This window comes from Cyprinus carpio, chromosome A9, assembly GCF_018340385.1.
Source record: "Cyprinus carpio isolate SPL01 chromosome A9, ASM1834038v1, whole genome shotgun sequence".
Classification (NCBI taxonomy): domain Eukaryota; kingdom Metazoa; phylum Chordata; class Actinopteri; order Cypriniformes; family Cyprinidae; genus Cyprinus; species Cyprinus carpio.
In genome coordinates, this window is record NC_056580.1 from 21,591,438 (window position 1) to 21,608,067 (window position 16,630).

The 16,630-nt window shown below is 41.1% G+C and overlaps 1 protein-coding gene across 1 annotated transcript; it reads left to right on the top strand.

Moving 5' to 3' along the window:
* Positions 1 to 670: 670 nt before the first annotated feature.
* On the top strand, positions 671 to 16,591 carry LOC109088802 (germinal-center associated nuclear protein-like). The gene is made up of 30 exons (XM_042764125.1): positions 671 to 770; positions 1,060 to 2,513; positions 2,958 to 3,193; positions 3,301 to 3,382; positions 4,305 to 4,452; positions 4,544 to 4,746; positions 4,939 to 5,078; positions 5,303 to 5,500; positions 5,671 to 5,939; positions 6,238 to 6,400; positions 6,521 to 6,681; positions 6,827 to 7,047; positions 7,136 to 7,410; positions 7,495 to 7,595; positions 7,725 to 7,856; positions 10,478 to 10,582; positions 11,083 to 11,235; positions 11,321 to 11,518; positions 11,623 to 11,691; positions 11,790 to 11,924; positions 12,007 to 12,160; positions 12,349 to 12,610; positions 12,695 to 12,792; positions 14,037 to 14,431; positions 14,544 to 14,815; positions 14,909 to 15,038; positions 15,323 to 15,458; positions 15,549 to 15,697; positions 15,836 to 15,983; positions 16,089 to 16,591. The coding sequence occupies exons 2-30, from the start codon at positions 1,148 to 1,150 to the stop codon at positions 16,242 to 16,244; spliced, it is 6,255 nt and encodes a 2,084-aa protein (XP_042620059.1). The 5' UTR covers positions 671 to 770; positions 1,060 to 1,147; the 3' UTR covers positions 16,245 to 16,591.
* Positions 16,592 to 16,630: the final 39 nt, after the last annotated feature.

Here is a 16,630-nt window from a genome sequence, read left to right on the forward strand (position 1 = left end):
GTTGCCCTTCCAGCAAAACAGATATTTTCAAACCATCGTTTTGCTTTAACGTTACTTGAAAGCAACCTTAGCGTGATATTGGCCTTTTTAAGATAACAGCGTGGTTGTTGTGAGAGCACAATTTCACACCAATGTAAGCAAAGTCACGTTAGACATAGCTTCACAATCTCGCTTAGTTAATGCAGCAGTTTTGTAGTACGAATTTTTGCTGTCAGCAGAGGGACAGCAACAGAAAGATGAATGTAGAAATTTTTCCGTTTTTTTTGGATGAGTAGCCCAGGAAATTTCCCTTATTTTCAGTGTTTACTTAAGATATATAAATTAATATTCAGATATTATACCTCACTTGGTCTCCGTGGTCGCGCCTCCAAGCAGGAAAGCAGTGGCAAGTTAATCCATTTTTTTTTCAAAGGGCGATTATGTGTTGCGCTTTTACACCCCACAATACAGCAACGGTTTACCATGGTTGAAATAGATTTTTAATTAATCAAATAAAGACACACGGCTGAGAGGGAGTATGTCTGAACACTGCGCAGTAGTCCGAGTAGCAGGAAAGGAGGCCATCAGCATGGCGGCCACGCCAAGTAATGACGTCACGACGCCCAAGCCCTATTCACCTCCAGCACTTCTCGTGATCTGCTGGTGTCATGCTCTTGCCTGCCTGTAGAGGCCGCAATCGCCAGCAAGCTCGTTGAATGGATCAAGGGGCCAGTTCACGAAGAAGAGAGATAAACAGCCTCCTGTCCGATTGCGACGATATCAGCACCAAAGTATTTACAGTGTTTGTTCCTTGTTCCTTTAAGTGTTTTTGACTTTTGCATATATAATGCAGATATATGAAATAAATACAAATGTTGTTAGTATTCAGGTGGATGGAAGTTAAAAGCGTTCAGTGTTTAGAGCAGCATTTCGTCTTTATCATTAACTATTTGAGCTTTTAAAAACATGTTTAATTTGGGTTTGCACATATTATGCAGACATTATTTGTATGTATAATTTCAAATTTGGTTTTAGATTAACTGGAAAGTCGTCTGTAACTGTTTTGTATCTTTGTTTTAGAGGATTCAGAGGTCGTTGGTCATGACTAGCTGATGATTTTTGCTCAGGATCACATCAGTAAATCTTAGCAGTTGCTGTTCCAGCCATCATGAATCCTTCAAACATCTTTGGTGGACCACAAACTGCCTTTCAGGCACCAAACAACAGTATTCAGTCTGGAAACCCATTTCAGCCCTTTCCCCAGCAGAACACAGCACAGGGTGTTGGTTTTGGACAACCTTCTGCTTTTAGTCAGCCAGCTTTTGGCCAGCCAACACCACAGTCTTCTGTCTTCGGTCAGGTGCCTACTTTTGGCCAGACTGGTGGGCTATCACAAGGATTGGGGCAGCCATCATCATTCTCTTTTCTGGGAACAGCCCCAGCCTTTGGGCAGTCGAGTTTGGGTCAAGGCACACTTGGATTTGGACAGCCACCGCCTTCATATTCTCAAGCTACAGGACAGAATCAGACCTCTGCTTTCGGTCAGCCTTCTGCATTTGGTCTTTCCTCCAGTGCCTCACAGTCTTTGACAAGCTTCAGCAGCACTGTTAGCAACCAGCCCAGTTTTGGTCAGCTTTCTGCCCTCTCTGTACCCACTGCCACATCCAGCTCCTCAACAGCGGGTAGGACTGATAATCCCACTAGTGGGAACCAGTTTAGTTTCAAGCAACCCAATGATGCTGTTTTTAAACCTATTTTCAGCATCAGCCCCGAACCTCTCAGCTCAAATCTGTCTTTAGCCTCTGAAAGTGTTGGACCGTCCAAGGCCGTGACTAGTACTATGGAGAATTCCTCCAGCGGTTCACTGTTCTCATGCCTAAAGCAGAGCACTCTGGGCTTCAGCTTCTCACAACCAGCAGCAGCTCCTTCTGTCTCATTTTCTAATGCTAGTTTTTCACAAAAGGAGACGCTTGGTGGTGGCAGCAACATTCAGTTCACCTTCTCTCAGCCAGCCAACCCTTCCAGCACCAGTACGCCTGCTTCTCAGCCCACGACTCCGTCCACCTTCAGCTTCACAGCACAGACCCTTCAGTCTCAATCAGATACCAAAATGCCTGCTTTTGGGGGTACTGGCACTGGATCCTTTGGATTTGGGGTCCCAAAAACTGAAGCCCCACAAAGAACGGAGGATAGAGCAGCTGATGGACAGAGCAGTGGAGGAGAAACAGCTTTTGTTGGTTTTGGCATAAAACGTAAAGAGGAGCCGGTTGATCCAAATGCAACTAAAAGCATTATTGAGACTGGTGCAGATGGACCAAGACAACCTGCCAAACGCCCGCTGTTGAGAACTCGTGGCCCGGCTGGAGGGCTTTTTCTCAATGCATTGTCTGAGCTAATGAAATCCAAAGTCACTCCAGTGAAGAGAGAAGATCATCTTCCAGATAGACCAGATCCGCCTGGTCCAGCCAGTGATGTGGCCACTATACCTCCGAGATCGCAGGCTCCCACAGTACTGAAAAAAGCTGAGGAAGTTTGTAAGTTGCATGTCTTTTCTTGTGATTTTTTTTTTTTTTCAGGAGCGCACCAATATTAAAATAAGATTATTTTCATGTTATTGACAAATCTGTTTCTGTACTATTTCTTTACTATTTTGAAAGTAAATTAAAGTAAGTGAAGTTAATAACAAAAACACTAAAAACTCAAATTTAAAAGTGAATTTAGACATCACAACATTATGATGTATAGTATATTTATTTTGAGATTTGTGGATGCTTACATTTAAAAGTGTTATTTATTATTGGTGTTCTTAAAATAAAAAGGTGGAAAGAAACATTCGTTAAATATTGACTGAATTTGATAAATGTTGAAGAAAAAAAAAAAAGTCTACAATATGGGTCTATAATATACCTAATTTTTATCCTAAGCTATTTTGAAATGATTTTTCTTGCTAACATAGTTGTGATCACTTGTCTTTGTAGCACTCAAGCCTGAACCACAGACAAACACTCCAGGTAGACGTGCTTCTCGAAAGGAGAGCAAAGACAGTTTGGCTGGTCTCTCTCCTACTGATGCCACTGTTATACAGTGCAAAGGCATCCCGCCCAACCTTAACAAGAAGGACCTTGTCATACAGCATTTTGGGCACTTTGGGAAAGTGCTTAAGGTGTATTGCAGGCCTCAGAAGAATCTGACCATTGTGCATTTCCAAGATCATGTGAGCATGTCTAGTCAAAGACATAGTACAAAATGCTCATTGCCATTAAAGTAGTTACATTTAATGAATGTGTTTGTGATTATTTAAACGAACTCTATCTATTTCAGGCATCTGCAGCCAAAGCCAAAAAGAAGGGAAAGCTGTTCCAGAGGACTGAAATTCAGATATTTTGGCAAAGAAAAAAGCAAAGTGAGTGAATTTAAGTTTGGCCTTGTGGGATTGTTAAACTGCAAACGGCTGTTCTTAAGTGCAGTGTTAATGTCACCAATAGAATTACTGCTGAAAATGAAGTGTTTATTTCATTAGTATGATGAAAAAGGTTTTGATAATTTAACTATTTTAATTAAAATATATTGTCGACAAAAATATGATTTAAAGAAATAACACTGCAAAATGCATTATCAGTGAATGCACTAACAGTGTTTTTGAAGAAGAAAAATGTAGAAAGGATTTATTCAAATATTCCAATCATATAATGTTTTGTATTGCTATATCTCCACTAAAACAAATCAGGCCCTACTAAACTTGTTTGAGGTCAAGTTCACTTTTTCATATTTTTTTTTTGGCTGCTAAAAGTTACAATACAAATCGAATTTAACAACACAGGGGCCACAGAAAGTTAGGACATGATTTCTTTGCTTCAGACTGATGAACTTCTGAAAAAAATGAAATGTTAGAGAAATGCTGTGTAAATGTGATTTTATACCTTGTTTTGGTCTTAATTAAGCAAAAGCACTAATGTTAACTAAATGTTAACTTTCGTACTATTATGCTTATGAAGTTGTATATACAAGATGTTGAATTGGACATTCAAGAATCACTATTATTGAAAGGAGAAGAGAAACCAGTCTGTGACTTGTACAAGAATATTTTGAATGTAAAACATATTTTAATAGAATGTCCAATTTTAAATGATAAACAATAAACAATATTATTTAGAAAATATACTAGGAGACAGTTTTTGTATAAAGATTTTTTCTTAAGAAAATGTTGTTATTGTAAATGATGTATTGAAATTGTTGCCATTGTTGCTGATATGGTGTTAAAACATAAATAAACAAATACATTCATATATAAATAAATATGCTTATGAAGTGATTGTCACTTACAGGTCCAAGTGAAAAGGATGCTAGACTTTCAGAAGTCAAAGATTTGACAGAGGACTCTGAATCTGGTGCTGCGTTTTTGCAGTCCTCTCCTAGTCGTAAGCCTCTCCCCAGAGTAGTGCCCATCAGCACCACTAGCTCCCTTACTAAAAGGTAATTTAAGATGTGTAATACCAAACAGTCCCTTTGCATGATTCATATTTGGCCTAACTATTTATTTCTGCATGTGGTTTTTATGTTATAGCTCTCCGATCCAAAAATTGGCTGTTGCTAAAATACTCCAGTTTGAGAGTGAGGCGCCACTGGAGTCAGTCTCAGAGGAGCGGAGTGTAGAACAACCTATTATTAACCTGCCCTCAGTACTGCAGCCTCTGATTGGTCAGGTGGCTGAAACAGCAGAGGAGAGATACCGCCTCCTAGAGCAGAGAGACAAGATTTTACGGCAAGGTAAAGCCTTAATTGGCTCTGATACAATTTAGTACTGAACTTATAATAAAGTAAATGCAGCATGTATTATTATTAGTGTAGAATCATAAAATTATATTGTATGTGATATAATATTATTTAAGTTGTTTGTTTTATTTATATTTGTATTTGAATATAAATGATTGGGCAATTTTTTTTATTTTTGTCTCTGAGCTCGACCCAAAAGAACAGACCTGGATATGTCCAAAGTGTTTGTGGGAACATGCCCTGATATGTGTCCAGAGAAAGAGCGGTATATGAGAGAAACCCGCAACCAGCTGAGTGTCTTTGAGGTTATTCCAGATACAGAGAAGGTTTGTGTTGATCACAATACAGTCCAGTAATGATCTGGCCAAGGTTAATGTTTTGTGGCAGAGTAAAAATGACAAGACACTTTGTCATTTATTGTAATAAATATTAATTAAAGTGATAAATATTAATGTTTGGAAGCCTTTAATGTTTTTATAGTACACTGTTACTTGCTTTGAATGCATTTGTTACTTTTGAGTAAATTGACTTAATGCTCCCTTCTGCTCAGGTGGATCATTTTGCTACCATCAAAGAGTATAGCAGGTCTTCGGCGGATCAGGAAGAACCTCTCCCTCATGAGCTTAGACCACTTCCTGTGCTAAGCATGACTATGGAGTACCTCGTAACTCAGATTATGGACCAGGGTGAGGGCAATTACCGTGACTGGTATGACTTTGTCTGGAACAGAACCAGAGGAGTTCGTAAGGTGGGCATAACAACTTAATCTGCTTGATCAAAGGCCTTATTTCTAAAGTGTCTAACTGTTGACTTTAATTAAAATATTTAAAACTAATTGATTTAAAATATGTCAGTGAGAATATAATGTTGCTGTTATGTCTTTTTTGTAATAATCATATGTCTAAACCTCTCCTGCAGGACATTACCCAGCAGCATCTATGTGATCCAGAAATAGTATCACTCATTGAGAAATGTACCCGTTTCCACATTCACTGCGCCCATCACCTCTGCCAGGAACCCATGATGTCTTTTGACACAAAGATCAACAATGAAAATATGACAAAATGCCTGCAGAGTCTAAAGGAGATGTATCAAGACTTAGCCACTAAGGAGGTGTACTGCCCAAATGAAGCAGAGTTCCGCCAGTACAATGTGTTGCTTAAACTCAATGATGGAGATATTCTTCGGTAAAACCTTGCTTTTGTTGTATTTTTTTTTTTTTTTTTTTTTGGCAGTAAAGATAACCAGAACACTATTTTGAATTTTGAACCTTGAATCAGATCTTTTAGGCAGTCCATTAAGAACAGCTTAAATAAAACATTGCAATAGTCAAGACATTCCTGTAGCTCAAAACAGTAGATTACGTCACTAAAAATAAAAATTTTATGGATTCATTTCATGAACTTATAAAATGTAAATAGGTAATACACATATTTGCAGTGATGGAGTAAAGGATACAAATTGATTTGTTTTGTGTCAATGCAGTGAGGTGCAGCAGTTCCGTAAAGAGGTACGGGAGTCTCGGGAGGTGGATTTTGCCGTGCAGGCCTTTGCAGCACTCAATAGCAATAACTTTGTCCGGTTCTTTAAACTTGTGAGTGGAGCTTCATATTTGAGCAGCTGCATACTTCACAGATACTTCAATCAGGTAAATTAATCTTACCCAGAACCAGAAGGTAGTTGTATAGCCAGCATTTATGAAGTACTTTGGCATTCGTTACACCTTTTTCTTTAATTACAAAATGTTTTTTTGTCTTTGTTCGGTTAGGTGAGAAGGAAGGCACTAAAAATCCTCAATGTGGCCTTTACTGTTGGATCCCAAAGATCCACCATTTATCCAGTCGAGGACTTTGTTAGAATGCTCATGTTCCACAATGCCAGTGAAGCCACAGAGTTTATTCAAAAGTATGGCCTTACTATCAATGATGGGTATGTCCTACTTATTTTCTTTTTCTTGATTTTAGCAAGCACATTTTTACCAAGTTAGATATTTTCTTAGTGCAATAGTATCCAAAGTTATTTTGGAGATGCAGAATTTTTTGAAAACGAATGCTTTATTTTGTCTTTCATTCAGCATGGTAGAACTTAGTCGCACTGCCTATCAGGAGTCTGATTTCTCCTTACCGCAGAGGAAGTCTGTGGTCATTGAAAGGAAGAGAACAGTTCTGATTGGTGAGGTGAACGGTGGACCACTGCCCAACCCACCCCAGCACAATCCCGTTTGCAGCTTTGACTCCAACAACAAGTACAGAGGAGACGGTCTGTCTTCTGAGCCTCCACCAGCTGCCCTGAAGGGTGTGGATGCATTTTGATCCTTAGTTCATTAGTGACAATTAGAGTATACTTGTACTTACTGTAAATATTACAATATTGTCTTTGGCAGCTCATTCACAGAGGCAGGAGTTGAAGCCCTTCATGGAGCCTGACTCCAGGCCTCAGGTGACAACAAGGCTTCTGGCTGAACCACGGCTGTTCATGGACCACCCTTGCATGACAGAGCCTGTAAAACCTGATGACGCGGATGAAACCGGAGAAAAGGACCAAACAGATTCCACTCTTCCTCTGGTGCCACAGCTGGTTTTCCAACCTATATTAGCCCCACAACCAGTCCGACCTCCATCTCCTCCACCCAAAACAGAACCAGCCTACACAGATCAGGTGAGACACTTTTCAGCCTTAACTGCAAAGTCCTACACTATGGTGCATACATAAGCTCACTGATGACACTGTGATCTCTGGCAGGATATAATGGCTGAGGTGAATGCGGTGCTTAATGAGGTGGTGGAAGCTGAGGTCTCTTATTTAACCCGTGCAGCTGCTGAATATGTGTCTGCAGCCCTCAGGTAGAAACTTTTTCTTTTCTGACCCACAGGTTTTATTTGTCAACCAGAAGATTTCACTTCCATTAAGCATAAACAAATTTTCATCATAGTGTTTCTGTCTTAATGTATATGCCCATGTGTGTCCTGAAGTGTGAGTGACAGTGAGTTGGAAACGGTTGTTAGTGAAGTCTTAAATCAGCTGCTGAGAGAACTGTCCACGTCAGAGATCATCGCTGAGAAGGAGAGAATCACAGAGGAGAAACGCAAGCAGGAAGAAGCCAGGTGTGTGCCCATTTCATTTTTTTTAATACATTGGTTTTGTATTGTGTATTTTAAGTTCCCTTTCGAAATGTCGGTCATATTGCATGAATCTAGAGGGTAACTCCATTTTCCTCTGAATACTGAAGCCTGATTTGTTAACATTTGTGCAGCTGCACAAACCAATTGCATTTCAGCCTGGGAAAATGGGCGGGGCTGACAGAATCTTTCAGAAGATCATCTCCTCGCTGGACTCCGAAGATAAAGAACGAAGAAGCCTGCTAAGAGCCCCTGCATAGGAAAGTCGCTCTTTCTCACAGCACTTCTCCTCTGCTGCATTCTGCTGAAGATTAAAGGCAAATTTCTGCAAAGTTTGTTTTGCAAAATGTTGCACCACGAGTGTGGCACATGCAGGGCACCCATGCACACTTAGGATGAGCACAGTGAGTGCATTACTTGCCTTGGGCCATTCTCACACTTAGGCAGCGCTCATGGAGACGGACTGCTCTCATTGCGAGAGCATGAGCCTCGCTACATTCACGGATCACTTTCTGTAGTGAATGCGGTCCTGCCCCTCATGCTTTCCTGCTTCTCTCCTTCCAGGAGCCTCGGAGGAAGAAACAGCGGAGTCAGAGGGCTGAGAAGAAGGGCATGAGCCAGTTCACACTAACACATGGCCCGCGTGCCTCATTATCCCCCCAGTGAGATGATTCCTCTATGTTTTTCTTCCCTAAGGATCAGCGCCTCTCTTCTTTAGCGAGTGGTATGGTCTCTTTTAGAGGATCTGAGGAGGATGCTGCTGATGACTCATTTGCAGGCTCTGATGCGGAGGATTGGTCTTACTCCGTAGAGGACCCCGACTTGCTTCTGCCGAGGGGTTCTCTTGATGTCAGGCCTTGGGTTAAAAGAGAGCTTATCTGCATCCTCATGAAGGCCGTTGAAGAGCTCAGCTTGGAGTGGTCAGCACAAGAAGAGCCCGGCCACAGCCGCCTTGATGAATGGTTCCTGCCAAGGTGTCGTCAGCGAGCCCCCCATCAGAGACCTGCATGATTCTTCCCGGAAGTTCATAATGAACTTACCAAGTTGTGTTGTGCCCCCTACTCAGCCCGCATCCATTCTTCTACTTCTGCTGCCCTCACCTCAGTTGATGGTGCCGAGCCAAGGGGCTATAAGAAGCTCCCCCCTCTTGAAGAGGCTGTTGTCATGCATCTCTGCTCACCCATGGCTCTGGGATGGAAAACCAAGGCTGTTCATCCATCCAAGCTCTACAGGACCACCTTGGCCCTAGCGGGTAGGGTCTATTCCACGTCTGGACATGCTGGCTCAGTGCTCCACACTATAGAGGTCCTCAAGGTTTGAGCCATGAATGAGTCCAGCCCAGTTCCTGCTGCTTTCAAGGACATGTGCAGCACGACTGACCTGGCCTTGCGTGCTACAAAGATGACTGCCCAGTTGATCAGCAGGTCAATGGCCAGCCTGGTGGTGCTCGAGCGCCACAACTGGTTAAACCTTATGCAGATCAAGGATGCAGAAAGGACTGCCTTCCTCAACTCCCCCAGTCTCCCCCATCGGGCTGTTTGGACCAGCTGTTGACAGATTCGCAGAACACTTAACTGCAGCACTGAAGTCATCACAAGCCTTGCACCAATTCCTGTCCGGTTGCTGTTTCGACTCGTCAGTCTGCAAAGCCTGCTCTGTCACCCACTCAGCCTCAGTACAAGCCAGAGCCTGAGCTCTGACAGCACCCTCAGACTATCAAGCACTTCCCCTTCCCCAAGTGCAACTGTCCCCGCCTGAAGGTGATGTTGGACCCTGATCCACAGAAGCTGTCCTGATCCATCAGGAGAGAAGAGGAGAGGGTTAAGTCATGCTGAGGCTGGACGTCCCTCAAAGGAATCTTGCACTTGCCTTCCAACCCCCTGTTCAGTTCTGAGTGTTGGAGGCTTTACTTCCACTTTCAGTGTTGGCCCTGTCCCATTCACCTATAGGCAGTGTGCCAAATGTGCTCTCTAATTCATTCAGAGAACAGGTCATTGCCCTTTTATCTCTGCCTCAGAGAATGACTGGGGTGCTAACTTGCTTTGCCTGGTCCGGGCCTTCTCGACATATCCAGTGTCGGCAATCAGAGCAGCTCTATGTGTGCTTTGGAGGCCAGTCTAAAGGGCTGCCAGTCACAAAGTAGAGATTATTATCCTGCTGTATAGTTGATGCTGTAGCCTTGACTTAAACCTTAGTGGGCTGAAAGTGCCCTACTGGAGTGAGGGCCCACTCCACTAGGGGTATGGCCTCCTCCTGGGTTTGGTCCAGCAGAGTCTCCATTGGAGATAATTGAGCTTGCTCTTGGTATTGCTACTGGACATCATTCCCCAAGTGTGATTGACGCAATGTGAGAGACCATTTTGAAAGGGAACACTCTGGTTACTATATATATATATATATATATATATATATATAGAGGGGCAGTGAAATGCTGAAATGCCATTTGTTTGTGCAGCTACATAAACGTTAACAAATTATTTATTCGGATGAGTTTTCTCCAGCATGATTCACACAATGTTCATACCGGTCATCTCAGGGAATCAAGGTTACATTTAGTAACTAGGGTGTTTTTTAACTCTTTTTCCATTTTTTGTGTTTGGTGTCAGGCGGAAGGAAGCCTTTCTTGAGCAGTTCAGCGATGAGCTGTGTGCTATAATCAGTGACGAGGTGCTAACAGAGAGGATTAGAGTGACTGCAGAGGCTGAAATAAGGTACCACATTCTACATAAATATCTCCCTGAGGTTTTCTTTGCTATTGTCTGTCAACTTTGGGTTCCTAATTAAAAGTTATAAGGGATTATTATGTACAAGTCACATTTCTTTTTGAAATTAAATGGGGAAATACATTTAAATTATGTTTCGACAAAAGTAAATGAAGCCATTAATAAAAACATTAATCTGACATAATTGAAAAAACAAATCTAATATATTTTAAATAAGAGTTTAGATTATAGTAATGAGATTTTGGAGGGGGGTGGATTATGCTTTATTGTCATGTAAATTGTCAGTGTCACAATGTAAACATTTAGGCATTGACTATTTTAATTGTTAGGCTTAATTTCTCCAAAATGTTTATTATATTATATATGTATTTATTGTAATTTAATATTTCTTTATTTAGATTTTTGGTTGAAACATGACTTTTGATGAATATTCGTGATATTCATTAATGAATGTGTGCAAAATTGTTGATGCTGTTCTTCCCTTCCAGGCTTGCTTTAGAAGAAAAGGCGGCTTTTATTGCCCGCTGCTCAGTGGAGGAATGCAACCGCATAGTAGAGGAGACGCTGGCTGAGGAGCTGGCTGCAATGGCACAAGAGATCTTGGACAATGAGTTGAGGCGTGTCTGCAAGTTCATCAAGAGGTTTGAGGAGCTTATTATTTCTCTTAATGTGTGAATAGGTCTCCTACAGAAACCTTTAAAGAACAGACATATGCATATACTTTAGGTGGCGTGATGTGGTAGGCGTGCGTCGTCAGCTAAAGAGACAGATGCGTGGTTTCCCTGCAGCCCCTGGCTGTGTAGATCCGCGGTTCAAACTGAAGGCTCTTGTACCCAGTGCCCCTTCCGACCCCTCTCTGGACCTCCTGGCCCAGGGGATGGTCAACCTGGGTAATTCCGGCAACATGTCGGTTTCCTGCACAAGGTCTGTTATTGGAGATTTCAATTAGTTTTTTGTGGTGCTTAGATATGTTTTTCTTTGTCATCATCCTTAATGATTGTTCCTGGAAATGAACTTTAATATTATAGATTGCTGAAAATGAGACAGGAAGCAGTTCATCAAATGAAAGTGTCCTACTACTACAATCTCTTACTGAGGTCAGTACAGTGGGGCGACAGTGTGGCATAGATGTGCAGAATTTAGATCATTTTTATCACCACGATTGTCTGTATGGTTAATTATCCTTCTTTGGCAGTGAGCGTGTATGGATGCCTCTTGACCTGCCCACTCTTGTGGCAGAAAGCACCCCTAATGCACCAGACAGAATCTTCTGGAAAGCCACGCTTCTGTTGCCAAGCAGCATTGATAGTGACATAAGTTATGCAAGCAGGTAAGGAACGAAATTGCAGGAAAATTTCTTAAAACATGTAAAATCATAACTGACCTCTGTTGTTTATTTTGTTTCCATATAGGATTCTGACACACTGGCTTGAGGTTAAATTGGGTAAAGAAATCCAATCCGAAGAGAATGAGAAAGAACTCAAAGGGCAACTGAAAACGCTGTGCATCAGTCACAGCCTGACAAATATTAGAGGAAAGACTCATGAAGTACACATTTCTATAAAGGTAAGCTTCAGAAGGAAGTTTTCCCCCAAAAAAATTCAAATTCTGACATTATTTACCCAGTTCAAGTGGGGTATTGAGCAGAAAATAGTCCACAGAGGGAAAATTCCAACTCTTGAATGAAGCTCACTTGTATCCAGTTATCCAAATGTCTCTGCATTGACTTGACTGACCCCTGTGTTTGTGTGCAGGCGTGTCATGGCCCTCTGAGTGCAGAAAACCAATGTCTGCTGGAGGAACAGAAGGAGCTCCATGGTACCAATGCTCTGCTGATGCTACTTCCCTCTCTCAGTGCTGGACAGGGTGAAGAGGATGAGGATGTGTCCCTGCTCTCTGCCCTCCTTCAGCTGAGGCAGGTGAAGCAGGTCAGCTGCTGGCACTGTCCTGTACCACTGGTTGTGGTGGTTACTGGCAACCAAGAGGGTGGTACTAATGGTCATGGTTTGGAAGAAGGCAAGTTTTGAAGTAAAGATATAGTATAATAGACAAGACTGTTAAAGAATGCAATATGATTATTTTATTGTCTCTCTCACACAGCACTCATGTTGAATATGTTTGTCAAAGATGGTCTCATCTCTGAATACATCTTTGTCCATATACCAGCAAACCTCACTGACCTGCAAGGCTCAGAGCAGGTTGGTCTGCAAAAGAATACTGACAATACACAGTTCTTATAACACAACATACAGCATAAGAAAGGAAATACAAAAATACATAAAAATTCCATAATAGCCTATAGAATATACAGGCTATTACACCAGTGTCGTCTAAGCCTCGAAGTGTATCTATAACAGCTTTTCAAAGGACTGACTAGGGCTTCGATTATATGGTTCACTGAATTGTCCAGTCGACACATAAAACCAAACATCAGTTGCCTTAAGAGTGCCTCACAGGTTGGCACTCTATTAGACACAAAAAAATTACTGGCACTATGCCACCTAGGGACACGGAGCAGCAACCTCATTGCATCATTGTATGCTACCTTTAACCGCTGCATACTCTTTTTCTTATAGTTAGAGCAGTATAATTGAGCAGTATATAGCGGTGTGATGTAGGTTCTAAACAAAGAGCACTTCACAGAGTTAGAACACATATAAAACTTTCTTATGAGCATATTGGCTTGAGCATAAATTTTACAACGCTGACAGTATAGGTCTTTGTCATCCGTCCAGTCATTAGATATCACATGACCTAAATATTTAACTGCCTCACACACAGCAAGAGGGCTGTCTGACAAATAAAAAGTCGGAAAAGTTGATTTATTATCCTCATTGCTTCTACCTACCATTATGTGGCTTTTCTTAGTGTTATATTTAATATCATAATCAAAGCCATATTGCGAGCAGACTTTCAGCATCTGCTGCAGCCCAACGCTGTAAGGACAGAGCAGGACAAGATCGTCTGCATACATTAGATGATTAACAACAGTGTTGCCCACAAGACAGCCAGTTTTTAACCTATTTAACTGGTCTGACAGTTCATCCATATAAACATTGAATAAAATAGGAGACATAATTCCTCCTTGTCTCACTCCGTTACTGACATAAAATGGAGCAGATACAACATTGTCCCATTTGACATTTCTTACTTAATATGGTTTAAAATATTTGTGTTAAGGATCCGTGATATATGTGGTTGTATCAGTATCCACTTATACATGTCACCTTTTTAATGCTATAGTTATTGGCTTAAATTGTAGCAAAATAATCATTGCGGCCCAACGTTTCAAGATGGCTTATCTATTTTTAAACTCAAATAAAAACTTTTTTTTTTTTTCAGACAAAATGCAGATTGATATCTTGAATCCACCAATATATTTATTAAAAATGTAAAGTGTATTATATATTTACACATTCTCTTTATATTTGATCTGCTTCAGATGAGTCAGATCATCAGGTGGCTTGCCGCCCACTCTCCCGCTGGCCCAGTCCTGTCCTCTCAGACCCTGCTGCAGGTCGTTGAGTTAGGCCTGTGCCGTGAGTTCTACTCCAGACTACAACGAGACAAGCAAGACAGGAAGCATGCGGGTCTTCCGTCTCAGCACCCAGAGCCTATCGTGCAGCTCTGTAACAATGTGCTGAGTTTCCTAGCAGGTGTGGTTTCGTCAGAGCATCTGTCCAGTCTCTGCTGGCCACCTCCTGAATTCTCTCTCCCCGAGAACAGTGAGCTGATTCCTCATCATTCCTGGAACTCTCCAGAACACCTAGAGTGGCTAAAGAGAACCATCCTCAGTCGGCAACTTCCTGAGTGGGATCCGCCTCCCATTAGTGGTAGGTTTTGTTTTAAGTACCAGTCTGATGTAATCAATTTTGTTTGGCAGAATTTTCATAGTTCAGGTATTTGATGCAGAGTTAAACCTTACATAGTTTTCTTTTCATTTATCTAGTTTTAGAGCTTACTGTTTAGTTTTTTTTTTGTATATATTCCAGTATGTATCCCAAATCCCTACCTCACCCTTAAGCCAACCTATTCTAATGTCCCGCCTGGAGATCCTGCTAAGAAGAGTGAACTACCAATACTTTCATGTGAGCGGTGCAGATGAGGATGACTATGAGGAGATTGGACCGTCCTTTCACGAAATTCCCTGGGATGAGATCATATGCCTGTGTGTAGAGCATCGTATGATGGACTGGATTTTGGAACCTCTTGTGGCAAAAGGTGACAATAACAGATTGGTAACAGAATGCCAATTACGAGCTTTGAGCATGTTCCATTGTTTAAAAATGTATGTTTTGACTCTTATAATCACAGATGCCCTCACGGATGATGGTGAAATTCTTGTATACTTTAACAAAGACAGTCTGAAGAATTTCCAGCCCCCTGACAGCTGGATAAAGGCTGTGAAACTGACATATCAGGAAAAACAGCAGGCCTCAGAAGTGTAACTATCACTCTTTTACATGTGTATTATTCACAGTATAATCTTATATAACATACCGGTCTTACAATAAAAGATTCAAACAAAATTGCAACATTTTCTGATATATCAAGTCAGGCCCCCCACTGCGGCCAGACATTTCCCCAAGCAGAGGCTGTTCCAGAGTCACATAAACACAGAATAATGGCCTTATGAACTCTGAGGGCCAGAGTTTAGCATTGATAGTTGTAATATTAAAGTTTTTTTTTTGCTTGGATGTTAGCAGTAACCATTTCTTAACATATCAGTAGGGTTGGAGAGCAGATACATTGGATGGAAGCACATCTTTTGCACCCTTCATCATTTCCTCTTAACCTGACCTCTATGCCCGTGACCTTGACCCCCTCCCGAAAGCATCTTGCTGCTGGCACTGTCCATATACAGGTAGAGTTATACCACAGACAACTTCAAAACTGGATTAATATACTTGCATTACTATAATTGCGTGAAGTCTCTATTTTTGTGTTTTTAAAGGAGACTGAAACGGCTGACCTGGTTGAGAAAATATCATCTCCTAGCAAAATAAACAGACTCTTTGATGCAGACAGAATACAGACTTCCATAATGGAGCGACTTCAGCGTACTCTCTCAACTGTTCAGGAGATGAATGCTGAGGGCCAGAGGTTAGGTTTACATTTTTTTTTGCACTAAACTGAGTTTTACACAAACTTGAGAAGATTCTCATTTTACATCTTTTAAATTGTAATGATGCATTATGGGATTTTGTCAATTTTATTCATTTTGTTTATATGCATATCTAGAATCGGAGAGCAGATTCAGCGTCGGATTGAAGTGGATCATTTGTCCTCTGCTTCTTTTCCTCTCTTCCTCCCCTCCACCCTCCTCTGTGCACCTCCTCTAGTTAGGACCTCCTCTTCCAAGCACCCTGCTGCTACCATTCACATACAAGTACAGTATTCTAGCGTAACTATAATGAGTAACTAGAACTAATATGAATTTAAAAAGCGGCTTTTATTATAAATGCTTTAAACATGCTTTTGTTTTTTATTTGAAGAAGTGGAACAGACTGCTGCATCTTTTGAAAAACACAGACCAGTATCTTTGTTACAACGTTTGCAGGCCTTGAAAAGAGAGTTGTCGAGTCAGAAAGAGGAGGAACGTGTGTGTGACCTTAAGCTGAAGTGTCTTTTAGACATTGTAGAGAACTGAAGATGATTCAGTATAACAGCAGCTGCTGAATACCACTTCCAGTCTCTCAGTTTGAAAGAAAATGTCCTTTATCTGCTGCTTATTGGTCTCAACAGTTTTATTTTTGCTGATTTTAATTTTTTGATTCAGTATATTTGCTCAAGACGTGTGCCTCATCCATTAAGTTTAATTAAATCTTAGTGTGAATCTCCTTGTACTTAAACACAAATTTAGAACTGGTTCATTTGTTTTCATACATAGTTTCCAGGTTTCTGAATGATAGCGTTGAATGTATTTTGTTCAAAACAATAATTCTGTTGTATTTAATTGTATATTTTTGGACAACAATAAAGAAAGTTTTTATTCAACTACTGTGTGTAAACTGGCAATTCATGCCCATTTTGCAA